The sequence below is a fragment of the Somniosus microcephalus genome, chromosome 11 (assembly GCF_052327205.1).
Source record: "Somniosus microcephalus isolate GS21.2 chromosome 11, FLI_Smic_1.0, whole genome shotgun sequence".
In the NCBI taxonomy this organism is placed as follows: domain Eukaryota; kingdom Metazoa; phylum Chordata; class Chondrichthyes; order Squaliformes; family Somniosidae; genus Somniosus; species Somniosus microcephalus.
In genome coordinates, this window is record NC_140997.1 from 10837162 (window position 1) to 10864054 (window position 26893).

The window sequence follows — 26893 nt, forward strand, 5'->3', positions numbered from 1 at the left end:
TATTACCTTGTAATCACTCATGGATCCATTACGTTTTACAGCATGTACTGCTGAGTTCATGGGATTAAAGGTGGTTCCTGTGTTTGCTGCCAGTGTACTGTGTTTATTAATGTGTGCTGACATACTCGGAAGTAATGATTACGATTTAATTGCTGTGAGTCTATACGTTAATAATTTGTAGTTTATAACTGAAATAATTTTATATGTCATGTGACTTTAATGCATGCTAGTGCAACTCCTGTGGCAGTGCCAATGGCACGTCAGAGGCTATGCTCTTTTATAACAGGGCTCATGCCATATAATGTACAATGTTTTATCAGAGCCACTAGGGGCCATAAATATAAGATAGTCACTAATAAATCCATTGGGAAATACAGGAGAAACTTCTTTGCCCAGAGAGTGGTTAGAATGTGGAACTAGCATTTAAGGGGAAGCTAGATAGACACATGAGGGAGAAAGGAATAGAAAGTGAGATGAAAAGGGGTGGGAAGAGGCTCATTTGGAGCATGAACACTGGCATAGACTAGCAGTTGGGCCGAATCGCCTGATTCCGTGCTGTAAATTCTATGTAGCCGCTGATTTATGGTGACTGAATATGTGAAATTCTGTTGCTGTTGCATTATCGCAGTGTTTTAAATTCAGAAACTGACTATTTCCCGTCAGACCATACATGAATTACCTTGAATAGTATGTTTCTTCACCTAAGAATTTTTTTAAATCTCTGACCTTTTATAAAAACACAGGATATACACAGGAACATGGTTGGAAAGATGCTAGCAGTTCTAGGTAGATAGAAGGTGCATAGCAATGGTGGGGAGAGGGTTCTTCGGATTTGTCAGTAATGGGCAGGTCTTGAGTTCAGGTATTATAGAGATTGGGTTAGCTTTGGTTGAACGGAGGTTGGGGTTGATGTGCCTCAATAATTCCGAGACTCGATGTTAGCGAAACAAAACAAGGCTTTTATTAACTTAGAACGTAACACATAAGAGAGAGAGATATCTTCCTTCTGGAGACTGAGGCCAGACTGAGCTAGCTTACAAAAGGGGCCAGGTATGGGCGGAGCCCTACACACACAGCACATTCCAATAAACAATACAATGAGGACTGGGGGAAGGGAAATGACACTGAAACCGACCACAGTCACAGGCAGTGATGAATGGAATATTTCATCACATTCACCCCTTCTATAGATTTAGCCTGTTCGGGGGTTTGATAGTCCTCTGCGACCGACGTGGCTGTTGTGGTGCCGCGGGTGTCGGCTGGGTGTCCCCGGTAGTCTCCTGGGTCTCTGCCGGGGGTGCCGCCAGGGTTGTTGAAGGGGTAGTTGGTGGGGGTGCCGTTGGTCGATGTTCTTCCGGGGGTGATGAAAGAGTAGTGGGTGGGTAAGAGTTGCTGTGATCGTTGTTGCTGCTATTGCCGTGGTTGTTGTCGATACCGGCTGGGGCGACGTCTTTTATGGACACGGTGTCCTCCCTTCCGTCGGCGTGCCGGACATATGCGTATTGGGGGTTGGCGTGGAGTAGGTGTACTGGCTCCACGAGAGGGTCCGTCTTGTGGCCCCTCACATGCCTTCGCACGAGTACCGGACCTGGGGTGGAGAGCCATGACGGCATGGATACGCCTGAGGTGGATTTCCGGGGAAAGACAAACATTCGTTCATGAGGCGTGGCATTAGTGGCCGTACACAATAGCGACCGTATCGAATGGAGCACATCCGAGAGGACTTCCTGCCAGCGGGAGATAGGGAGGCCCTTGGTCCTTAGAGCTAGAGTGACTGCTTTCCATACTGTCCCGTTCTCTCGCTCCACTTGGCCGTTACCCCGGGGGTTGTAGCTGGTGGTACGGCTCGTGGCGATCCCCTTGGACAGCATGTACTGGCGTAGCTCTTCACTCATGAAGGACGCCCCCCTATCCGTATGGATGTAGCTCGGCATACCGAACAGGCAGAACAGGCTGTTGAGGCATTTAATGACCGTGGCGCTGGTCATGTCTGGGCAGGGGAAGGCGAATGGGAACCGGGAGTATTCGTCCACAATGTTCAGGAAGTAAACATTGCGGTCGACGGACGGGAGGGGGCCCTTGAAATCTAAGCTGAGCCGCTCAAAGGGCCGTGTAGCTTTGATTAAGTGGGCTCTATCTGGGCGGTAGAACCGAGGCTTGCACTCAGCGCAAGTGCGGCAGTTCCTGGTCAGAGACCGAACTTCCTCAATCGAGTAGGGTAAGTTACGGGACTTTATGAAGTGGAACAGCCGCGTGACCCCTGGGTGGCAGAGGTCGTTGTGGAGGGTCTGTAGCCGATCCCCGGTGGCGCTGGCACACATCCCTCGTGAGAGGGCGTCAGGGGATTCGTTAAGGGCCCCTGGCCGGTAAATGATGTCGTACTCGAAGGTGGAGAGCTCGATCCGCCACCTAAGAATCTTATCATTTTTAATCTTCCCCCTCTGTTTATTATTGAACATAAACGCTACCGACCGCTGGTCGGTAAGTAGGGTGAAGCGTTTGCCGGCTAGGTAGTGGCGCCAGTGGCGCACTGCCTCCACGATGGCTTGGGCCTCCTTTTCCACGGAGGAGTGTCTGATCTCGGGCCCTTGGAGGGTCCTCGAGAAGAAAGCTACGGGCCGCCCCGCCTGGTTGAGGGTGGCCGCCAAGGCGAAGTCAGACGCATCACTTTCCACTTGAAATGGAGTGTTCTCGTCCACTGCCTGTAGCGTGGCCCGCTCAATATCCTGCTTAATGCTTTTGAAGGCGGCGTGGGCCTCAGCAGAGAGCGGAAAAGAGGATGCTTTCAAGAGGGGGCGGGCTTTGTCGGAGTAGTTGGGGACCCATTGGGAATAATAAGAAAATAACCCCAGGCACCTTTTCAGGGCTTTGGGAGTGTTGGGCAGGGGCAGCTCCTGTAGGGGGCGCAATCGGTCGGGGTCTGGTCCGATTTCCCCATTCTCCACCACGCTGCCTAGTATGCAGAGGCGCATGGTGTTGAAAACGCACTTGTCCTCGTTGTAGGTGAGGTTGAGATTTTGTGCGGTTTCCAGGAACCTCTCGAGGTTCGAGTCGTGATCCTGCTGATTGTGGCCGCAGATGGTGACGTTGTCGAGGTAGGGGAAGGTTGCCTGCAAGTGGTGGTCATCGACCATGCGGTCCATCTCCCTCTGAAAAACCGAGACCCCATTCGTCACCCCAAAGGGGACTCTGAGGAATTGGTAGAGGCGTCCGTTCGCCTCGAAGGCGGTGTACGGGCGGTCCTCTGGTCTGATAGGGAGCTGGTGGTACGCTGACTTGAGGTCGATGGTGGAGAACACCCAGTATTGGGCGATTTGGTTCACCATTTCTGATATGCGGGGTAGCGGGTAGGCGTCTAGTTGGGTGTACCTGTTGATCGTTTGACTATAGTCGATCACCATCCGTTTCTTCTCGCTACCTCTTACCACTACCACTTGGGCGCGCCACGGGCTGTTGCTGCGTTCAATAATGCGCTCTTTCAGGAGCCTGTCTACCTCGGTCGCGATAAACCGCCTGTCCTCCCAGCTGTACCTCCTGCTTTTGGTCGCTATTGGCCGGCAGTTAGGGGTAAGGTTCGCGAATAGCGAAGGCGGCTTTACCTTCAGGGTAGCCAGACCGCACACTGTGAGGGGCGGCTGGGACCCACCGTACTTGAGCGTGATGCTTTGGTGGTTGCACTGGAAATCCAGGCCCAAGATCACGCTCGCACATAGGTTCTTCATGATTAATACTTTAAAATTATCATATACAGTTCCGTTAACGCCCAATTGTACCGTGCAGTAACCCAGAATGGTCGATGTCTGGGTTTTATCAGTCATAGAGATGGTACCCTGAGCAGGGACCACCTTTAGGGAGAGTTGCTGTGCCAGTTCAGGGTGGATAAAACTCTCCGTGCTTCCACTGTCAATTAAACATTTAACCCGGCACCCATTTACCTCGATGTCCACCATTGATTTGGATAGCGGGTGCGGCCTGGTCTGGTCCACTGTGACCGATGCCACTGTAGGGCTCTGATCGATACAAGATGGCGTCCACACTGTCTGCTCATAAGATGGCGGACCCCACGAGGTCGGGCAAGATGGCGTCCAAGATGGCTGCTCCCACGGCGCACACGCGGCGGTGGCGGGTTTTCCGGCGGGGTTCCCTCTGCACACCTTCCCGAAGTGCCCCTTCTTACCGCACTTGAAGCAGGTGGTGCCTTTCGCCGGGCACAGGTTTCTGGTGTGTTTTGGCTGCCCGCAGAAGTAGCAGTTGGGTCCCTGACGCGTCGCGGCTGTCGTAGGGCTTCTGGGGGGAGAGCGGGGCCCCGCCGGTGTCGGGCTGCCGGGCGGGGAAGATGCCTTCCAAGATGGCGGCGCCCTCGGTGCACACGTGGCGGCGTGGACGGCGCGGGCTGAAGAGTAGGCGTCCAAGTTTCTCTGGGCCACATCCAGGGATCGCGCGGTGTCCGCAGCCTGTTTCAGGTCCAACCCCGTTTTTTCCAGCAGTCTTTGCCGGATGTAAGTGGAGCTGAGGCCTGTGATAAAGGCATCGCGAACAAGCTCGTCAGTGTACACTGCGGCTTTTACATCTCGGCACTTGCAGTCTTTGCCAAGCATTTTCAGGGTGCTTAGGAACTCCTCCACCGATTCCCCAGGTCGCTGTGTGCGAGTAGTGAGCAGATGCCTAGCATACACCTCATTCGTAGGCTGCTGGTAATGCGCCTTTAAGATGTCGCAGGCGGCCAGGTACGTATCGGCGTCTTGGATGAGGGGGTAAACCCGGTGGCTTACCCAATTCCGCAGAATTCCGAGTCTCATCCTCGCAGCGTCTTTGACGGCTGCGGAATTGTCCAGGAAGAATTCCATACACTCAAACCAGTGTCCGGAGCATGTTGATCCAAATCCAAACGTTCGGGTTTCAGGAGTTGATCCATAGTGTTGAAAAATAAGTTAATAAAATTGATGTGCCTCAATAATTCCGAGACTCGATGTTAGCGAAACAAAACAAGGCTTTTATTAACTTAGAACGTAACACGTAAGAGAGAGAGATATCTTCCTTCTGGAGACTGAGGCCAGACTGAGCTAGCTTACAAAAGGGGCCAGGTATGGGCGGAGCCCTACACACAGCACATTCCAGCACATTCCAATAAACAATACAATGAGGACTGGGGGAAGGGAAATGACACTGAAACCGACCACAGTCACAGGCAGTGATGAATGGAATATTTCATCACAGGGGTGCTGGGTGTCGTGATACTGGGGGAGTGGTTAGTACTGGAGCTTGGCAGTACTATCGTGTGAAGAGATGGGTGTTTAGGGTAGGGACTGCAAAGTGTGATAGAAAAGTCAGGCAAGGCAGAGGGTATGAGAACCTGAGGCGGGAGGGTAAAGGCACAGGTAATTTGGTGGGTGGGGGTGAGAGCCGGGGGAAGAGGAGTTATGTTTCCTTGTAATCAACTGCAAACTGTATTTCACAATAAACCTGTAATCATGACAAAGTAGTTGTTAATCCTACAGTGAGCGCATCATTGTGCATTGATGGGATGCATGGTCAAGGCTGCTGTTGGCAAAAAAAATGTTAAAGGCAAAATCAAATTGCTTCATAAATTTCACTGAATATATATTTTTAAAAGTCGCCCTGGAGTTCTTTCATTCAGGGCTGTAATTTAACCTTGGGATTCAGATGACAGTTATGAATTATTTGAGCTTTACTGTCTCGATTCATGATGTCATTCAAATTTATTAATTAAATTACTGCTCAGTAATCTCTCCCAGGTATGTGTTAGTTCCCTGTACAACACAGGCTGCCCATGTGGCATTACGTATAATGTCACCAAAAAATTGATATTTTTAAAAATATTTTCCGTTATTCATGTTTCCAACCAGTTACTATTTACTGACCAGTTGGGTGCACAAGCAGATTTGCTCACGGACACCTTCAGCTCTTCTCTTTGATTGGAGGTGGTGATTGTGGAGTCTAGTTTGCGTCCTGGAGATTCTCCTTAGCAGCTCCATCAACATGACCTGATTAAAATCAGGAACTCTAGTGTGTTGGGACTCACTTGAGAAGGGTCAAACGTAGATTCAGGGCTGTCATTTCCATCTGGGGTATACAACATGTCCGTATAGCTTCTGCAAGCCCAAAGTGAAATAAAGTACAGCATGTTCACACCCAATTTTATTCTTAGTTGTACATCATGGTCCTGAATTTGCGGTTGGAGGCTTCCCGCGGGGAAATGCCTCCGATCCGCAAATAAAATGCCCGTGTACCTGGTGCTCCGGGAGATATGTAGATTCGTGGTCCTGGGCCTCTCCGGGTACCCGCGGGGTACAGACCCACGTATCCCAAGGGCGCATGCATTTCGCAAGCGCCCCTGGGATCACGTGGGCCGGCCCAACGAATGAAAGCAGGGGATCCCCATTCATGCATGAATGGGGATACCCAAAAAAATACATGTACACATCAAATACATTTTTTTAAATTACATTTTTAAAATTAATAACATCCCATTTAATTAAATATTTAAAACAAAAATGTAATTTTTTGAAAAATAAATTTAAATGTTTTAAAGGGGCTAAAAAAATAACTTTATTGTACAGGTTTTTTCATGCTTAAATGGTTGGGAAAAAATGTATTTTTATGTTTTTTTTAAACTTACACTGGTAAAAGCAGGCCTGACGCCTGCTTTTACCAGCTGTAAGAATTTCACGGGCATTTGCTGGGCAGAAGTTGGGCAAATAGCCCAACTCTATGCCCGCGGATGCCCTTTCCCTGGGGATGCGGTGGATCTGTCAAGAAGATTCTTGACAGATCGCAAGTTTCGGGTTCTCGCGCATGCACTTTGCGCAAGAAAACCCGAAACTTGCGCAGCCCTTACGGGCGCATACGTACCCATAGGGGCCACAAAATACAGGCCTCTAATTTTATGTGGATGAATTGCAAAATCATTTTGACACACAACTTTACAGTAACAGTTTTTTATTTATTTATTCATTCACGGGATGTGGGCGCCACTGGCAAGGCCAGCATTTATTGCCCATCCCTAATTGCCCTAAGGACAATCCTAGTAACTACAGGCCGGTCAGTTTAACATCAGTGGTGGGTAATGTTTTAGAAACAATAATCAAGGAAAAAATTAACGGGCATTTGGAGAGGTTTAAGCTAATTAAGGAGAACCAACACGGATTTGTAAAAGGCAGATCGTGTTTGACTAATCTAATTGAATTTTTTGATGAAGTAACAGAGAGGATTGATGAAGGGAATGCAATGGATGTTGTCTACATGGATTTTCGGAAGGCGTTTGACAAAGTATCACATAGAAGGCTGGTTAACAAAATTGAGGCTCATGGAATAGGTGGGTCAGTGGCAGCTTGGATAAGGAAATGCTTAAGGACAGAAAACAGCGAGTTGTGGTAAATGGCTGTTTTTCAGACTGGAGGATGGTAGACCGTGGTGTTCCCCAAGGGTCAGTGCTGGGGCCACTGCTTTTTTGATACATATATAAATGACCTGGATACTGGAATACAGAGTAGAATTTCTAAATTTGCAGATGACACCAAACTTGGAAGTGTGGCAAACAGTGATGATGATACCAATCGACTGCAACAGGACATAGAAAGGCTAGCAGACAAGTGGCAGATGGAATTTAATTCAGAGAAGTGTGAGGTGATGCATTTTGGCAGAAGGAACAGGGAGAGGCAATATACACTTAATGGCACGGTTTTAAAGAGTGTGCAGGGACAGAGGGACCTGGGAGTTAGTGTGCATAGGTCCCTGAAGGTGGCAGGACATATTGAAAGTGGTTAACAAAGCATATGGGATCTTGGGTTTCATAAATAGAGGTATTGAGTACAAAAGTAGAGAAGTTATGCTGAACCTTTATAAAGCGCTGATTAGGCCACAACTAGAGTATTGCACCCAGTGCTGGTCACCACACTTTAGGAAGGATGTGAAGGTCCTTGAGAGGGTGCAGAGGAGATTTACCAGAATGGTTCCGGGGATGGGGGATATTAGCTACAAGGACAGGTTGGAAAAGCTGGATTTGTTTTCATCTGAGCAAAGGAGGTTGAGGGGTGATTTGATAGAGGTGCACAAGATTATGACGGGTTTGGATAAGCTAGACGGGGAAAGGCTGTTCCCACTAGTTGATGGTAAAATGACTAGGGGACACAGATTTAAGGTTTTGGGCAAGAGATAGAGGGGGGATGTGAGGGAAAACTTTTTTACGCAGCGAGTGGTGATGACCTGGAATTCGCTGCCGACGGAAGTGGTGGAAGCAGAGACACTCAATGGCCCAGAAATTCGGGTTGGGGGCTTCCCGCGGGTGCAAGCCCCCGACCTGCCTTGCGCGCTGGCCGTTGAGCTGTGGGCCCCCGTGGAATTCCGATCCGGGGCCTGGTCCAGCTGCAGGCGCGCCGTGCTTGTGTATCCCAGGGGCACAGTTAGTTCGATGCGTCCCCTGGGATCACGTGGGCCATGGGGAGCCAATCGGAGCAGGGAATGCTCCATTCATAAGTCTGACAGGAAGTGCTGTCAAGACTTATAAATACTACGGCCCCAAAATAGCACTAAATCTTCAAATAAATTTTAAAAAAACATCACATTTTTTAATAAACTATAAATTACATGAAATAACTATTTTAAACAATTTAAATTTTTGGAAAAAATAATTTTATTTTCTAACGGGGCTAAAAAATAAACTTACCTTGCTTTAAAGTATTTAAAAATAATAAACCTGTGGGAAAAATGTTTTAATTTTAATTAGTTCACCACTTACCTTGTAAAAAGCAGGCGTACCTGCTTTTTACATTTCTAAATTCTGCAGGCATATGTTCCCAGGAAAATCTGTTTTTAAAAAAAAAAAAAGACCGAAGTTTGATGCGCAGGCGCAGCCCCTCCTGCGCACAGCGTTCAACCTCTGAACCCCTTCGTTCAGAGGAATGGAAGTGCCGGTTTCCCGCGCAGTGCATGCAGGAAACCAGCACTTCCATTGGGCCTACGGGTGAGTACCCCGTGCGTACTCACCCGTGGAGACATGAATTTCTGGGCCATTGTTTTCAAGGGGAGACTGGATAGGCACTTGAGGGAAATAAACTTGCAGGGCTACGGGGATAGAGTGGGGGAATGGGACTGACTGGATTGCTCTACAGAGAGCCGGCACGGGCTCGATGGGCCGAATGGCCTCCTTCTGTGCCGTTATGACTCTATGACCCTTGAGAAAGTGGTGGTGAGCTGCCGCCTTGAACCGCTGCAGTCTGTGTGGCGAAGGTACTCCCACAGTGCTGTTAGGTAAGGAGTTCCAGGATTTTGACCCAGCGATGAAGGATCGGCGACATATTTCTAAGTCAGGATGTTGTATGACTTGGAGGTGATGGTATTCCCATGCGCCTGCTGCCCTTGTCCTTCTAGGTGGTAAGAGGTCACGGGTTTAGAAGGTGCTGTCAAAGAAGCCTTGGTGAGTTGCTGCATTGCATCTTGTAGATAGTGCACACTATAGCCATGTTTCTCTGGTGTTGGAGGGAGTGAACGTTTAAGGTGGGGTGCCGACAACGTTCCCTCTAAGGTGCGCGGCTGGACATCAATCGCGAGGTCCCACGCAGGCCGCTCACCAGCTGCTGTCGCTGGAAGGGATACCATACAGCAAATTTAAAGGGCTCGCGCAGAAAAAAAATTAGAGGTAACATTGGGTGCCGATCAAGTGGGCTGCTTTGACCTAGATGGTGTCGAGATTTTTGAGTGTTGTTGGAGCTGCTCTCACCCAAGCAAGTGGAGAGTATTCCATCACACTCCTGACTTGTGCCTTGTAGGTGGTGGAAAGCCTTTGTGGAGTCAAGGGGTGAGCCACTTGTTGCAGAATACTCAGGATCTGACCTGCTTGTCGCCACAGTATTTATGTAGTTTGTCCAGTTAAGTTGCTAGTCAATGGTGATCCCCAGGATGTTGCTAATTGGGGATTAGAATATGGTAATGACATTGAATGTCATGGGGAGTGTAATGATCAATAACATGTCATTCCATAGTGGACACTAGGTGGAGCCGTAGAGCCGTGTAGAGCTGTATGTATAAGACTACACTACCCAGCTGTATGTATATTAAGACTACATTACCCATGAGGCACTAGGCTACCCACAAGGCAGCAGTCAAGATGGAAGCCTCTACAGATACTGTACCTAGTCCACATGTGCTCAATAAAGTAACTAGCAAAAGCTAGCTGTGTTCATAAGAATGTCTATTTATTAATGAACATAAGAGGGAGGTGGTTAGACTGTCTTGTTGGAGATGGTCATTACCTGGCACTTGTGTGGTGCAAATGTCACTTGCCACTTATCAGCCCAAGCCTGGATGCTGTCCAGGTCTTGCTGCATGCGGGCATGGACTGCTTCATTATCTGAGGAATTGCGCATGGAACTGAACACTGTGGAAACATCAGCGAACATCTCCACCTCTGATCTTATGATGGAGGGAAGATCATTGATGAAGCAGCTGAAGATGGTTGGGCCTAGGACACTGCCCTCAGGAACTCCTGCTGTGATGTCCTGGGGCTGTGATAATTGGCCTCCAACAACCACAATCATCTTACTTTGTGCTAGGGTATGACTCCAGCCTTTGGAGAGTTTCCCCCTGATTCCCATTGACTTCCGTTTTACTTGGGCTCCTTGATACCACACTCGGTCAAATGCTGCCTTGATGTCAAGGGCAGTCACTCTCACCTCACCTCTGGAATTTAGCTCTTTTGCCCATGTTTGGACCAAGGCTGTAATGAGGTTGAGAGCCGAGTGTTCCTGGCAAAATCCAAACTGAGCATCAGTGAGTTTGCACATTCTCCCCGTGTTTGCGTGGGTTTCCTCCGGGTGCTCCGGTTTCCTCCCACAGTCCAAAGATGTGCGGGTTAGGTTGATTGGCGATGATAAAATTGACCCTTAGTGTTAGGGGGATTAAATACGTGGGGTTACGGGGATAGGGTGGGATATGTGTTGGTGTAGCGGTTACGGGGATCAGGTGGGATATGTGTCGGTGCAGGCTCGATGGGCCGAAATGGCCTCTATCTGCACTGTGGGGTTTCTGTGATTTCTGTGAGCAGGTTATTGGTGAGTAAGTACTGCTTGATAACACTGTCGACGACACCTTCTATCACTTTGCTAATGATTGAGAGTAGGCTGATGGGTCCCTAATAGGCTGGATTGGATTTGTCCTGCTTTTTGTGGACACGACATACCTGGCCAATTTTCCACTTTGTCGGGTAGAGTCCAGTGGCTAGTTCTGGAGCACAAGCCTTAAGCGCTATAGCCAGGATGTTGTCGGTTCCCATCGCCTTTGCTGTATCCAGTGTACTCATCTGTTTCTTTATATCACGTGGAGTGAATAGAATTGGCTGAAGACTTGCATTTGTGATGGTGGGGCCCTCAGGAGCGGGCCAAGGTGGATCATCCACTTGGTATTTCTGCCTGAAGATTGTTGTGAACACTTCAGCCTTGTCTTTTGCACTCACTTGCTGGGCTCCGCCATTGTTGGGGATGGGGATGTTTATGGAGTCACTTCCTCCTTCCGTTAGTTGTTTAATTGTCCACCACTATTCACGACTGGATGTGGCAGGACTGCAGAGCTTTGATCTGATCCGTTGGTTGTGGGATTGCTTAATTCTGTCTATAGCATGCTGCTTCCGCTGTTTAACATGCATGTAGTTCTGTGTTAAATAAAAATAGAAAATGCTTGAAATACTCAGCAGGTCAGGCAGCATCTGTGGAGAGAAAGACTTAATGTTTCAGGTCAATGACCTTTCGCCAGTTCTGATGCTGCCTGACCAGCTGAGTATTTCCAGCATTTTCTGTTTTTATTTCAGATTTCCAGCATCCGCAGTATTTTGCTTTTGATGTAGCCCTGTGTTGTAGTTTCCCCAGGTTGGCACTTTATTTTTAGGTATGCCTGGTGCTGCTCCTGGCACACTCTTCTACACTCCTCATTGAACCAGGGGTTGGTCCCCTGGTTAGAGGGTAGGTGCCATGAAGTTACAGGTGGAATACAATTCTGCTGCTGCTGATGGCCACTTCTTCAGCTGAGGGAAGGCAGTAGGTGGTAATCAACTAAGGGAGGGCTTGAGGTGGTAATTAGCAGGAGGTTTCCTTGCCCATGTTTGACCTGATTCCATGAGACTTCATGGGGTCCAGAGACAATGTTGAAGGAACTCCCTCTCAACTGTATACCACTGTGCCACCACCTCTGGTGGGTCTGTCCTGCCGGTGGGACAGCACATACCCAAGGATGGTGATGGAGGAGTCTGGGACGTTGGCTGAAAGATATAATTCTGTGAGTATGACTGTGTCTGGCTGTTGCTTGACTAGTCTGGGACAGTTCCCTCAATTTTGGCACAAGTCCCCAGAGGTTAGTGAGGAGGACTTTGAAAAAAGGGTCAACTGGGCTGGATGTCTCTTTGTCATGTCCAAATCCGATGCCAAGCTCGATGCCGGGTGGTCCATCTGGTTTTATTGCTCTTGTACGTTTTTTGTAGCGGTTTGATACTACTGAGTGGCTTGCTAGGCCATTTCAGAGGGTAGTTAAGACTCAACCACATTGCCATTTGTCTGGAGTCACATATAGGTCAGACCAGGACAGGAGTTTTCCTTCCTTAAAGGACATTAGTGAACCAGTTGGGCTTTTATGACAATCTGACAGCTTCATGGTCACCATTAGCTTTTTATTCCAGATTTATTTAATTAACTGAATTCAAATTGACAAACTGCCATGGTGTGATTTGAACTCTCGCCTCCCAATTATTAGCCTAGGCCTCTGCATTACTAGTCCAGTAACATAACCACTATGTGCTCGTACCCCTGAATGATAAATAACATTTATATAGGAGATGGCATAAGGAGATATTAGGACAGGTGACCAAAAGCATGGTTAAAGAGGTACGTTTTAAGAAGCGTGTTAAGGGAGGGGAGAGGTTTAGGGAAGTTTAGGAACATTTATGTGTGCGTTTTTGGTGAGGACCAAGGAAGGAACGAGGTCAACAGAACAACACCGCAGTAGGCCATAGGTCCCCTCCGGACCTACATTAATCTCTTGCTGGTCCTTTCTTGAACTGAATTACTATTTCTTGGAGCAGTCTTATCATCAAAGATGTATTTGTATTTGTTTAACCTGATTTATCCATCATTGTGCGTTGGATGCCAACAAGTACTTCTCCAACCCTCTCACAGTTGCTATATAGTGTCAATACATACCTGTTCTTTCAACAGACGCATAATGTGGAGAGATCCCCTTGAAACAAGAGTGTTTTCAAGCATAGTTGCCCCATTATTCAAAATCTTCTGTACACTTTTAAGACATTACACTGCACCATGCTATCTATAAAATCAATGTTTTTAGTGGATATGTTAAAATCACAATGTACAGTATGAAGAATAAAGTGTTTTCTAACACATTTCAAATTATTTGGCTTATTTTTAATATTTGTGATGTAGTTGCTCACTTTAAATTTGAATACTGCATGCTGAGAGAGAATTTTTCAATTATACTCAAATTAGGGGATCAACAGGTGATGGTGAGTGGGAGTCCATGATAAAATAATGATGCCTGCATTCTGGGTGAAATGAGATTGGTTGCTCAATGGCCAAATGTTGCTCTGAGATTTCTTAAGTTCTTAACTGGCTGCTGTGAGAAGATGCATGATAATGGAATGGGAGCACTTCATCCTCACTTAATATGCTTTTGGTTAAATACTAGAAGGTGTGGGCCCCAATTTTATTGGTTAAGATAATCCATGCTTGACATTTTTTTCATCTATTTAATATTTAGGACACAAGGGATGTATTTTTTCATGTCCCATCTGGATGCCAAATGCATAACTAATTCATGTACAAATGGTACAGAGCGATATCTTACAAGAAAATATATATTTTTCTTAATTATATATAAAGTTTAGAACATAGTGGGAACTGGAAGTTCTCTAAAGCGTTTTAGATTTTCTGGTCACCGTTTGCTGTGGTGCTCTTGGTGCAAAGCTCTCCTATCTCTCAGGCCACCCACAATTCAGTCAATGAGTAAACGGATACTATGGGCTTTATACAGCATTAAGATGTCCATGCCTCATTTTGAACTTGCTTTCACCACATTGGAGAGGATGCATATTGCTGCCTGATATGCAGAATGTCACTTCAAGGACAGATGATTACGACTGTTTAGATAGACGTCTTAATGAGGATTATGTGCCAAGTTCATATTGGTGACAGAAAACTTAATGTTTTACTTGGCTGCAGAGCTAAATCATTTGTGATTGTTTGTCACATCGAGGGACCCCTCAAGGCGCTCACAGCTGGGTTTATTTTGGCAATAGTTGAAAGACTTGTGACAGGTTCAGAGGAGAGGGCCCTGATCCTTTGAAGTCACTTGATGAACAGTTATGTAGTCAGGAGCTGGCAATTCTGAGGATAAGTGTGACCGCCTTCTTTCAGTTCTTCTGAACTCATCAAGATTGAGGCTGGAGGCTCTGATGGTCAGGCATATTCTTGCGTTTAAGTTCTTTGTTACTGACGCTGGTCCAGGTTTAGTATTATGAAGGGTGTTAACAAAGTGTTATCTCTTATATTTTCATATGCCCAAAGAGTTTGTAAGTTAAACATGCTGTGACTATGAAATCTGCTGTATTGATTTTTTTTTTGCTGCTGTCTATCGTCTTAGCTTTAATAAATCTGATATGTAGTTTATGGCCAGAGTCACAGCATCTGATAGTGTTTATTCTTATGTTTTCTGAAGATTAGGATAACACGCGAAGACCCGTGTCAATTTTGTGAGCTGTTACAGTGATAAGGATTTCTGTTTGACCCCTGGGCAGTTCTATATCACCAGATACTGTGTGTACAGAATCACTCTCTGGTTTGTAACTGCAACAGCTCAGCACAGGAAAAATGTCCAGTGAAGCACTCTTTTTATAAAAAATAAAAAAAAATAAAAATTCAGTTTTTAAAAACTCTTACTATAATGTGGAATTTCCAGGTGATAATTAGATCTTCCTCCAAAATCAGGACCTCTTGGTTGATATTTCTGACTAATCCAGTAGATAAAACTAAAAGAAAAAGCTACAAGAATGCAAAAAAAGATAGTAAGAGCTACGAAAAGGGAGTATGAAAAGAAACTTGCACGGGATATCAAAATCAACACAAACTTTTACAATTATATTAGGGAAAAGAGCGTGGCTAAGAGCAATGTAGGCACCTTAAAAACTGATAATGGTGATATTATAAATGGAAAAAAAGGAAATGGCGGACGTGTTAAATAATTACTTTGCATCAGTATTTACAGTAGAGGAAGAGGATAGCATGCCAGACATCCCAAGGAAACTAATACGATGGCAAAATACTGCAGATGCTGGAAATCCGAAATAATAACAGAAAATGCTGGAAAAACTCAGCAGGCCAGGCAACATCCGTGGAGAGAAATTAGAGTTGACGTTTCGGGTCGAAACCCTTTTTCAAAACTGGAAAGGAAATAAAATGGATCGAAGGCAGGGCTGCGATAGAACAAAAGAAGTAAAAGAGACATTAAGAGGTATTCAAAACCAGACGAGATGGTAATAGGCCAGTGAAAACAAAAGACGGCTCAGATTAGGTGTGAAGTGTACTGGCTCCGTTCAGTCCATAAGGGTGACCCCGAGCTTCCGGTCGCCTGTCATTTTAATTCACCGCTCCATTCCCACTCGGACCTCACCGTCCTTGGCCTCTTGCATTGTTCCACGGAAGCTCAACGTAAACTCGAGGAGCAGCACCTCGTCTTCCAATTAGGCACTTTGCAGCCTTCTGGACTCAATATCAAGTTCAACAATTTCAGATCATAACCTCGGCCCCTATTACATTTTTTACTTATATTTTTTTCCACCCCTTTGTTTTGGTTCTTCCCTTCCCCCCCTTTTTTTCTCTCTCCCACATGGCAGCTGTCTCTCACCCTGCCAGTACACTTCACACCTAATCTGAGCCGTCTTTTGTCTCCACTTGTCCTATTACCATTTCGTCTGGTTTTGAATACCTCTTAATGTCTCTTTTACTTCTTTTGTTCTATCGCAGCCCTGCCTTCGATCTATTTCATTTCCTTTCCAGTTTTGAAAAAGGGTTTCGACCCGAAACGTCAACTCTAATTTTTCTCCACGGATGTTGCCTGGCCTGCTGAGTTTTTCCAGCATTTTCTGTTGTTACCAAGGAAACTAATATTGAATCAGGGGCAGGAACTCACCAAAATTAACCTAAGCAAATGAACAGTAATGAAGAAAATAATGGCACTAAATTAATGTAAGCAAGTTAACAGTAATGAAGAAAATAATGGCACTAAAGATGACAAATCCCCAGGACCAGATGGTTTTCATCCCAAGGCTTTAAAGGAAGTAGGTGAGAACATTGCAGATGGCCTTATTATGATCTTCCAAGGTTCTCTCAATTCAGGAACTGTTCCTTTAGATGGGAAAATTGCACATGTCACTTCGTTATTTAAGAAAGGTGAGAGGGAGAAATCAGGGAATTATAGACCAGTTAGCCTAACATCTGTTGTGCGGAAATTACTAGAATATTGGCGCCTGATTCTGACCCCATTTTCCCCTCCTTCACAAAGACCGCCTACTTCCATCTATGTAAAATCGCCTGCCCCCTCCCCTACCTCTGTTTAGTTGGAATTGAAGTCACAGTTGTTATGCAGGCGAACACAGCAGCGATTTTGTACACACTAATGCTCCACAAATAGCAATGTGATCAATGGTGAAGTAGGCAATCAAGTTTTTGTTTCAAATTTCATTCTGAAGAATGGTACGTTTAAAAATGCTGTACTCCCTTACTACTGCACTGAAGTGTTAATGTAGATTATGCAGTCAAGCCTTGGAATGGGGTTTGAACCAACAACCTTCTGACTCGGAGATAAGAGTACCGCCAACTGATCCAAGCTGACATTATAGCATGAGCAGATAACTTGCTCCAAGACTCTGCCAGTCTTGCTCTGTTGTCAGGCCAGGAATTATGAATGAGTGATTAGAGCTGACTCGCACTAAATTTTGTTTTCTTTCCCTCCATGTGAGGTGCCTGCAACAGCTTAGTGTCTTCTCATAACTGTTCACTTGACATTAGAAACTTATGGGTAGGTGTCGGGAGGGACTTAAGTCGTATTCCCCAGTGGTGCTCTGTTGCCTCTCCTTTTTTAAATTAAAACTCCAAAGTATTCTGGCATTTACGTGGACTTTTCCTTTTCTTTCCTCTTTAAATTAACTTTTTTTTATATATTAAAAGGAATTAGGTTTCCCTTTTCATAGTTGTAATGCTACTCATCAGCCAGCATGATAACTGCGAAAGGAAAACATGGACCCGCTGACTTTGAAGTTTCCACTCTGTTTCGTTGCAGGCAGAAGATTGAAGAGCTGGAGGCTGAGAGAAGTCGTCTTGATGAAGCGAACAAGATCTTGGAAATGAAACTGGAGAGATGCACCCTGCAGGTACAGGCACATGGGGTCTGGGAGGAGTGCACAGTAACAGCACATGCAGTCACCTACTCGTGCAAAGCTAGCAGAGGGAATCGCTCGGCAAGTGCTAGTAGAGGGAATTGCTCACTTTGGGTTAAACAGTAGATTTATTCTACACGGGAGGTGAAATAGCATTGCGAATCATTCACTGAAGAATGAAAAAAGATAGTGAATCACTTATTATCAGAAGTGAGATGAGGACAGTTTTTTTTGTGCACTTAGTTATTATGATCTGGAATACAGTACCTGAAAGAGTGGTGGAAGCAGATTCAATAATAGCTTTCAAAAGGAAATTGGATAAATACTTGCAGAAAAAAAATTGCAGGGCTGTGGGGACAGAGCAGGGGAGTAGGACTAATTGGATAGCTCTTTCAGAGCTGGTAGAAACACGATGGACCAAACATGGACAAAGAAGCTGAATTCTAGAGGTGAGGTGAGAGTGATTGCCCTTGACATCAAGGCAACATTTTGACCGAGTGTGGAATCAAGGAGCCCTAGTAAAACTGAAGTCGATGGGAATCGGGGGGGGGAACTCTCCACTGGCTGGCGTCTTACCTAGCACAAAGGAAGATGGTTGTGGTGGTTGGAGGTCAGCCCCAGAACATCGCTACAGGAGTTCCTTAGGGCAGTGTCCTAGGCCCAACTATCTTCAGCTGCTTCATCAATGACCTTCCCTCCAACATAAGGTCAGAAATGGGGATGTTCGCTGATGACTGCACAGTGTTCAGTGCCATTCACAACTCCTCAGATAATGAAGCAGTCCATGCCTGCATGCAGCAAGACCTGGACGACGTTCAGGCTTGGGCTGATAAGAGGCAGGTAACATTTGCACCACACAAGTGCCAGGCAATGACTATCTCTAACAAGCGAGAGTCTGACGACTACCCCTTAACTTTCAACAGCATTACCATCATCAACACCCTGGGGGGTCACCATTGACCAGAAACTTAACTGGACCAGCCACATAAATACTGTGAATTGAATGAAATCAGTATTTGTAGGGAAATTGATGGGATTGAAGGCCGATAAATCCCCAGGGCCTGATGATCTACAACCTAGGGTACTTAAGGAAGTGGCCTTAGAAATAGTAGATGCATTGCTGGTCATCTTCCAAAATTCTATAGACTCTGGAACAGTTCCCATGGATTGGAGGATAGCTAATGTAACCCCACTATTTAAAAAAGGTGGTAGAGAGAAAACGGGGAATTATAGACCGGTAAGCCTGACATCGGTAGTGGAGAAAATGCTAGAGTCCATTATAAAAGATGTAATAGCAGAGCACTTGGAAAACAGTGACGGGATCGGACAAAGTCAACATGGATTCACAAAAGGTAAATCGTGCTTGACTAATCTACTGGAATTTTTTGAGGATGTAACTGGTAGAATAGATAAGGGAGAACCAGTGGATGTGATATATTTGGACTTTCAGAAGGCTTTCGATAAGGTCCCGCATAAGAGATTAGCGTGCAAAGTTAAAGCACATGGGATTGGGGGTAAGGTACTGTCTTGGATAGAGAACTGGTTGGCAGACAGGAAGCAAAGAGTTGGAATAAACGGGTCTTTTTCCGAGTGGCAGGCAGTGACTAGTGGGGTACCGCAGGGATCGGTGCTAGGACCCCAGCTATTCACAGTATATATTAATGATCTAGATGAGGGAACTAGATGTAATATCTCCAAGTTTGCAGACGACACAAAGCTGGGTGGGCGTGTGTGCTGTGAGGAGGATGCCGAGAAACTCCAGTATGATTTGGACTGGTTGGGTGATTGGGCAGATGCATGGCAAATGCAGTATAATGTGGATAAATGCGAGGTTAGCCACTTCGGTGGCAAAAACAGGATTATTATCTGAATGGCAATAGATTGGGAAAAGGGGAAGTGCAACGAGATCTGGGTGTCCTTGTGCACTAGTCGCTGATGCAGCAGGTGCAGCAGGCGGTTAAGAAGGCAAATGGTATGTTGGCCTTCGTAGCAAGAGGGTTTGAGTACAGGAACAAGGATGCCTTGCTGCAGTTGTACAGGGCATTGGTGAGACCACACCTTGAGTATTGTTGTTGTGTCTCAAGGGGTTTTATACCCTTACCTATATAACAATTAAGGACGACTCCGGGGTGGAGAGTTTATTTAACGGCCATTTTATTTACAATGCTTCTTCACTCAATGCACTACATTTCCCATAATGCATTGCAAATCACCACTACGGTATCCCATGTGGGACAATTCTAATACACGTTCAAAATACACAACATATTTCCTCCCCCTTAAAATAGAATGTCCACAAAAGAGAATAACTGAAAATGACTATAACTTTGGAAGAGAGGGTAGACTGCCTCTACATTCTGCTAACCCTGGGGATTATTCTGCCCCATGCACACAGGTTAGCACGAACTGTAACTAAGGCGCTCTGGAGGCTGCCTTTCTCTTTGGGGGTAACGCCTAGTCTCAGGAGCAGGCTCTGGCTGGCTCTCCCGTGACCCTGCAGGCGTGGCTTCCTCCCTCGATGGCACAAGAGTGGATGGTGGCACTGTCTCGGGGTCGGACGACCAGTCCCTGCTGGAGCCCCCAGCAGGTCCTTGATCCTCTGTTTCTTGGGTTACCTGTGGCGACTGTCTTGGTAGTAACTGGTCTACATGCCGTCTCCATGTTCGGTCGTCTCCGGTGCGGACTCGGTATGAAACGGGGCCCGTCTTTTGAATGACCGTAGCCGGGACCCACCGCTCCGGGGTGGTGTAGTTACGCGTGAGGACTTTGCCCCCCACCACAAAGTGTCGTTCTTTGGACCTCAGATCGTCTGCTGACTTGATCCTGCTGATTGGCGTGCACCACTGCTTCTGTGGACGTTGGCCTCAGCAGGTCGAGGCGTGTCCGTAGCTGCCTTCCCATGAGTAGGTAAGCAGGAGATGCTCCAGTCGTAGCATGAGGCGTGTTTTGGTATTTCAGCAAGAAAGCATTTAGGCGCTGCTTTAGAGGAGCATCACTTCTTGCCACTTTCAACGCGCGTTTCAGCGTTCTGACAAATCTCTCCGCCAATCCATTCGTGGATGGATGATAAGGTGCGGAGAACGTGTGCTGGATTCCATTGCTCTTGAGGAACTCCTCCATCTCCTGGGATGTGAACTGTATTCCATTGTCAGTTACGATCTGCTCCGGCAGACCAAATCGCCCGAACATCTCTCTGAGTCTCGATGGTTATCTCCGTAGTGGTAGTGGACATTACTGCAACCTCCGGCCATTTGGAATGGGAGCCCACCGCGACCAGGAACATCACTCCTTCCATTGGTCCCGCGAAGTCCAGATGGATCCATTGCCACGGTGTTGCTGGCCATTCCCATGGATGCAGTGGCGCTGCTCTTGGCGTATCCCTGGTTGTCTCGCATGATGGGCATGATTTCGCTTCAACTTCAATTTCATGATCCAGACCGGGCCACCAGAAGTAGCTTCGTGCCAGCTCCTTCATCCGGACAATACCACAATGTCCTGAGTGCAGCTCGTTGAGGACATGTTTCCGCAGCTTTGGTGGTATGATCACTCGCATGCCCCAAAGGAGGCATCCTGACGTGACAGACAACTCCTTCCCTCTTGACAGGTAAGGTAGGAGCTCAGGTGGTGCGTCTGACACCCGTGATCCGTCTCCTCGCATCACCCGATCCAGCACCTTGGCTAGCGTAGGGTCCACCCTGGTCTCTTTCTTGACCTGCCAGGCCGTGACAGGGGCATTGCTCACCATGTCAAAGTAGAAAATCTTCTGCTCACAGCCTTCAGAGGGCACAGGCAGCAGAAGTCTTGACAATCCGTCCGCATTGCCATGTGCTGCTGACCTCTGGTATTTGATGTTGTAATTGTGAGCGCTTAACACCAGCGCCCAGCGCTGCATCCTGCATGCTGCCAGGGAGGGTATTCCTGTGTGTGGACCAAAGATCGATGTCAGAGGACGATGATCCGTCAGCAAGGTGAATTTCCTTCCGAACAAGTAGTGATGGAACTTTTTGATTCCAAAGATGATGCCCAAAGCCTCTTTTTCGATCTGCGGGTATTTCACCTCCGCCTTGCTCAGGGACCTTGACGCGAATGCAATCAGCTTCTCTTCGCCTGAGGGAAAGATGTGGGACACGACCGCGCCGACGCCATAAGGCAACGCATCACAGGCCAGCTGAATCTGCAACGACAGGTCAAAGTGCGTCAACATTCTGGGGTCAGTCAAAGCTGCTTTGGCTTTCTTGAATGCAGCTTCGCACTCCTCCGTCCACGCCCAGGCCTTGCCCTGACACAGCAACTCATGTAATGGCTTCAACAGTGATGCCAGCTGTGGAATAAACTTTCCGTAATAGTTCAGGAGACCTAAGAATGACCGCAGCTGGCCGACATTTGTAGGTGCAGGAGTGTCGGCAATGGCTTTCACTTTCGACGGCGCTGTGTGTAGGCCGTCCGCATCAATGACATGGCCTAGGTACTCCACTGATGGCTTGAAAAATTCGCATTTGTCCTTGCGAACGCGTAAGCCATATTCTTCAAGTCTTCCCAGTGTCTTCGTCAGGTTCTGCAGATGCTCGTTGTCATCCTTTCCTGTGACAAGGATACCGTCAAAGACAGCCGCATGCTTTGTCAACACTGCCGCTAGCCCTGCCTCTTCGACTGACACCGCATTCACTTTTTTCCAATCCAGATGAATTTTCTCCAACCATGGCCTGCCCATCAGGGATGGATAGTCACCCTTGACCACGTAAACTGGCAGCATCACGGTTTGTCCATTAAGCTCCACCTTGACCTCCGTCTTACCCAGCATTGGGACTGTCTCCCCAGTGTAGGTCTTTAAGATGAGCTTGGCCGGCGTCAGTGATAGGTGGTTCAGTTTTTCTTTGAATAGCTTCTCTGAAATCAAGGAGACAGCGGCCCCCGTATCCAGCTCCATTTTGACCGGTATGCCCTCTAGCAGTGGAGTGACTTCATAGCCTGATGAGCCTCCATTCACCGTTAACACATGGAGATTCAGCTCCCCATCAGAGTCTGTGTCACTGTCTTCCTGTTCTTGTTTCACCATGTGTAGGTTTTTCTTTTTAGAATGCCAGTTGGATGTGTTTCCTTGTTTGTTTTTGTGTGTACACCAGCAGTCAGATGGCTGATGACCTGACCTTCCACATCTGTAACACTCTCTGGTGCCCCTTGCATGCTTATCCGGTGTAGCTGCTACCCTGTGCACTCTTGTTGCAGCCCCCAACAGCTGTGCATCTTTAGCTGCTAACTCCATAGACACAGCGAGCTCTACTGCTGATTTAAGCGTCAGTTTGTCAGTCGTGAGCAAGCGCCTCTGTGTTGCTTCACATCTTAATCCACACACAAACCTATCATGGACAGTGTCATTTAGAGTTTCACCTAACTCACAATGCTCAGTTAGCTTCTTTAGCACTGCAACATATTCGGCTATGGACTCACCCGCCCCTTGGTTTTGTTTGTGAAACCTGAACCTCTCGGCAATCAGCAGCGGCTTGGGTGCGAAATATGTTTCCAAAACTTCCACAATCTGATCATATGTCTTAGCGCCAGGCTTATCCGGGTGCATCAAACTCCGTAACAAGCCAAATGTTTTTGCTCCGATCACACTGAGGAACGTCGCCACTTTCACATCATCTTTAATGTCATTTGCAGTCACGAAAAATCCGAAACGCTCTGTATAAGCACTCCATTGCTCCGCCGTTTCATCAAATGGTCCAAACGCTCCGGTTAGCATAGCCATTTTGTTATTTTTTTTTTCTTGACAGTCCTTTTCCTCCACTTTTTAAAAATTTTTTACAGTCCTTTTCCTCCACTTCGTTTCACTGTATCGTTCCTCTTCCCCCTTATTTGTGTAACACATGAACCGCCACCTTTACGAGGCGATTGCATCAGCACGAAACTGCGGGCGCGCCATTAAGAAAAGACAGGAACTTTTTATTTTAAACATCGCCGATTCCAGTGCAAAGTGATGCGCAAGTCCGTCGTCCTCGTCGCCAGTTTTGTTGTGTCTCAAGGGGTTTTAATACCCTTACCTATATAACAATTAAGAAGGACTCCGGGGTGGAGAGTTTAGTTAACGGCCATTTTATTTACAATGTGCTTCTTCACTCAATGCACTACATTTCCCATAGTGCATTGCAAATCACCACTACGGTATCCCATGTGGGACAATTCTAATACACATTCAAAATACACAACAATTGTGTGTAGTTTTGGTCACCTTATCTGAGGAAGGATGTTCTTGCCATGGAGGGAGTGCAGCGAAGATTCACCAGACTGATACCTGGGATGGTAGGAATGACGTATGAGGAGAGATTGGGTTGATTAGGCTTATATTCGCTGGAGTTTAGAAGAATGAGAGGGGATCTCATTGAAACTTAAAATTCTAACAGGACTAGACAGACTAGATGCAGGAAGGATGTTCCCGATGGCGGGGGAGTCCAGAACCAGGGGTCACAGTCTAAGGATAAGGGGTAAGCCATTTAGGACAGAAATGAGGAGGAATTTCTTCACCCAGAGAGTGGTGAACCTGTGGAATTCTCTACTACACAAGGCAGTTGAGGCCAATTCATTAAATATATTCAAGAAGGAGTTAGATATATTTCTTAAGGCTAAAGGGATCAAGGGATATGGGGAGAAAGAAGGGACAGGGTACTGAATTTGGATGATCAGCCATGATCTCATTAAATGGCCGAACAGGCTCGAGGGGCTGAATGGCCTACTTCTGCTGCTATCTTCTATGTTTCTATGACAACAAAAGCAGGTCAGAGGCTAGGTATTCTGCGGAGAGTGTCTCGCCTCCTGACTCCCCAAAGCCTTTCCACCATCTACAAGACACAAGTAAGGAGTGTGATGGAATACTCTCCACTTGCCTGGATGAGTGCAGCTCCAACAACACTCAAGAAGCTCGACACCATCCAGGACAAAGCAGCCAGCTTGATTGGCACCTCATCAACCACCTTAAACATTCACTCCCTCCACTGGTACAGTGTGTCTCATCTAGAAGATGCACTGCAGCAACTCGCCAATGCTTCTTCGGCAGCACCTCCCAAACCTGTGACCTCTTCCACTTAGAAGGACAAGCCAGCAGATGCATGGGAACACCACCACCTCCAAGTTCCCCTCCAAATCATACACCATCCTGACTTGAAAGTATATTGCCGTTCCTTCATCGTCGCTGGGTCAATATCCTGGAACTCACTCCCTCACAGCACTGTGGGAGTACCTTCACCACACGGGCTGCAGTGGTTCAAGAAGGCAGCTCACCACCACCTTCTCAAGGACAATTAATGCTGGCCTTTCCAGCGACGCCCACATCCCATGAAAGAATAAAAAAAATGGCCTCCTTCTGTGTTGTAAGATTCTATGAATCTATTTGATTTTAAACCAATAACTTCATTTTGGAACATATTTTTTGTTTCACATTACACCTTTTATCATTGCTAAATATTACTTTGACTTTCCAACTAATTGCATCAAGGTTACAGTAATGGCCAGTAATTACACATCTATATATAAATTTCGAGTCACACTTCTGACATCACATTTCGAAGTGTCAAAGTATATTTCAAAGAAAAAAGGGAATGGCAGTCATTTCGCAATGTTTTTTTCTGACCTGGAGCCAGAATTTTATAAGCGCCTGCCACTCTGCAAACATCTACAGCAATTAACCTCCAATTGTTGCATTGTCCTATATAGACTGCATTTATACCGTGACCTTAAAGGGACCGGCCAGGTTAAATACACCAGCAGCTCAACAGTAGAATTTTACATTGTGCTTGCATGGTATAAGCTCCTGCTACTTATCAAGAGCACTGGCTGGGAGATCTGCTTGTACCTTACAGTATGCTTCAATATATATTGTCAGCTTGACTCACTGGTAGCACCCCTAAGTCAAAGGCTTGAGGGTTCAAACCCCACTCCAAGACATGACCACATAATCGGTAATGCCAACCTCACCGTCTCATAATTCATGAGACAAATTCTTAAAAATCATGAAATTTGGTAAGAAATCATGAGTTCTATTTTTTTCAAACATAAACCAACGTAGATCGACAGTTTGTTTATAAACCTCATTAGTGGCTTTATTTAATCTCCAACAGGTCACAGCTCTGTACAAAAACTATATTACTGCATCTGGAAATGCTTTACAAAAAACTTTTTAAAAATCCTACCCGCTATCACCACTCTGCCATGCATCTCAGTTTAAGGTTACAATGACTAATATAAATTAGTTATACAATTAAGCATATATATTTGTTACTATTTTTGTTTTACTTAATTAATGAAAGCGCAGGAAGGTGCCTGGGTTCGATCCCTGGCCTATGCTGAGTTACCAGATCTGAGCGAGGGTGGCAGTGAGTAGCAATGCTACAATTGGTCTTGAAGCCCTTTCCTAAAATCTCAATAGGTTACGACCTTGTTGCAGACGCAGAGACTGGCGAGTATCTCTCTTCACTGCTCCCCTTTGCGCGCACACTCCATTGATGGTGACAGACATCCCCTCCTGACCACCATGAGCAAAGTCTCCGCTGTCTGTCTCTTTTCAACCACCGACCCGGCTATCTTCCAATTTGCCGACACAGCCAGGGCCGCGGGCGGCTCCGCGATTCCACATGAGGGTAAAGAAGAAGGGTTAAATATAAAGGAAAGCCGCTGACTTGTACCTGGGCCCACTCAACGCATGCCGGACTTACTAACTTATTTTCCCACGGCCCTCAACTTGTTCTTGAGCTCCCAGTCCGGCTGAGTCGGAGTCCCTCTATTTTATAAGCAGTGGGCTATGTCCAATTTGGACGGAAGCCTAAAAAAAAACTTTACTCACCGGGATAAATTATCCCAGAAGAAGCTCAACCATTCAATTCGCACAGTGAACCACGCTGCAATGGTGTTGTGTATGTCCAACATGCACTTTATCTGGACTATTCCAACGGGAGCAGAGCGGAGAAAAACCAATGGCAATCGTGGTTGACAGAGTAGTATGGGGCAAACCAATTTGCGGCCCCCGGACCCCGGACCCCCCTCACCGGGTTGAGAACTGTGTCCCCAGCAGCCAATCATGACGAAGTTTAATACAGAGATAAAAAATCAGGAGTCTTATGAGGTGATTCGTGAGTTGGGGTAAATTTTCATTAAAAATCGTGTGTCTCGCAATTAAATCACGATTTACTGTATAATGTAAATGTAAGAAGTCACACAACACCAGGTTATAGTCCAACAGTTTTATTTGAAATCACAAGCTTTTGGAGTGCTGCTCCTTCGTCAGGTGAAGTGGAGAGATGCCTATAGACACAGATTATATAGTCAGAGAATAATGCCAGATGATTCTCTGACTATATAATCTGTGTCTATAGGCATCTCTCCACTTTACCTGACGAAGGAGCAGCGCTCCGAAAGCTTGTGATTTCAAATAAAACTGTTGGACTATAACCTGGT

At 46.5% G+C, this 26893-nt stretch overlaps 1 protein-coding gene across 1 annotated transcript in view; it reads left to right on the forward strand.

The window, feature by feature from the left end:
* Positions 1–26893, forward strand: part of LOC147110317 (mitotic spindle assembly checkpoint protein MAD1-like) — a 998542-nt gene that overhangs the window by 26393 nt on the left and 945256 nt on the right. Inside the window, exon 2 of the mRNA XM_086000214.1 lies at positions 17353–17443. Coding sequence (XP_085856340.1) covers positions 17417–17443 — 27 coding nt within the window. The 5' untranslated portion in view covers positions 17353–17416. The remainder of the gene's footprint in view (positions 1–17352; positions 17444–26893) is intronic.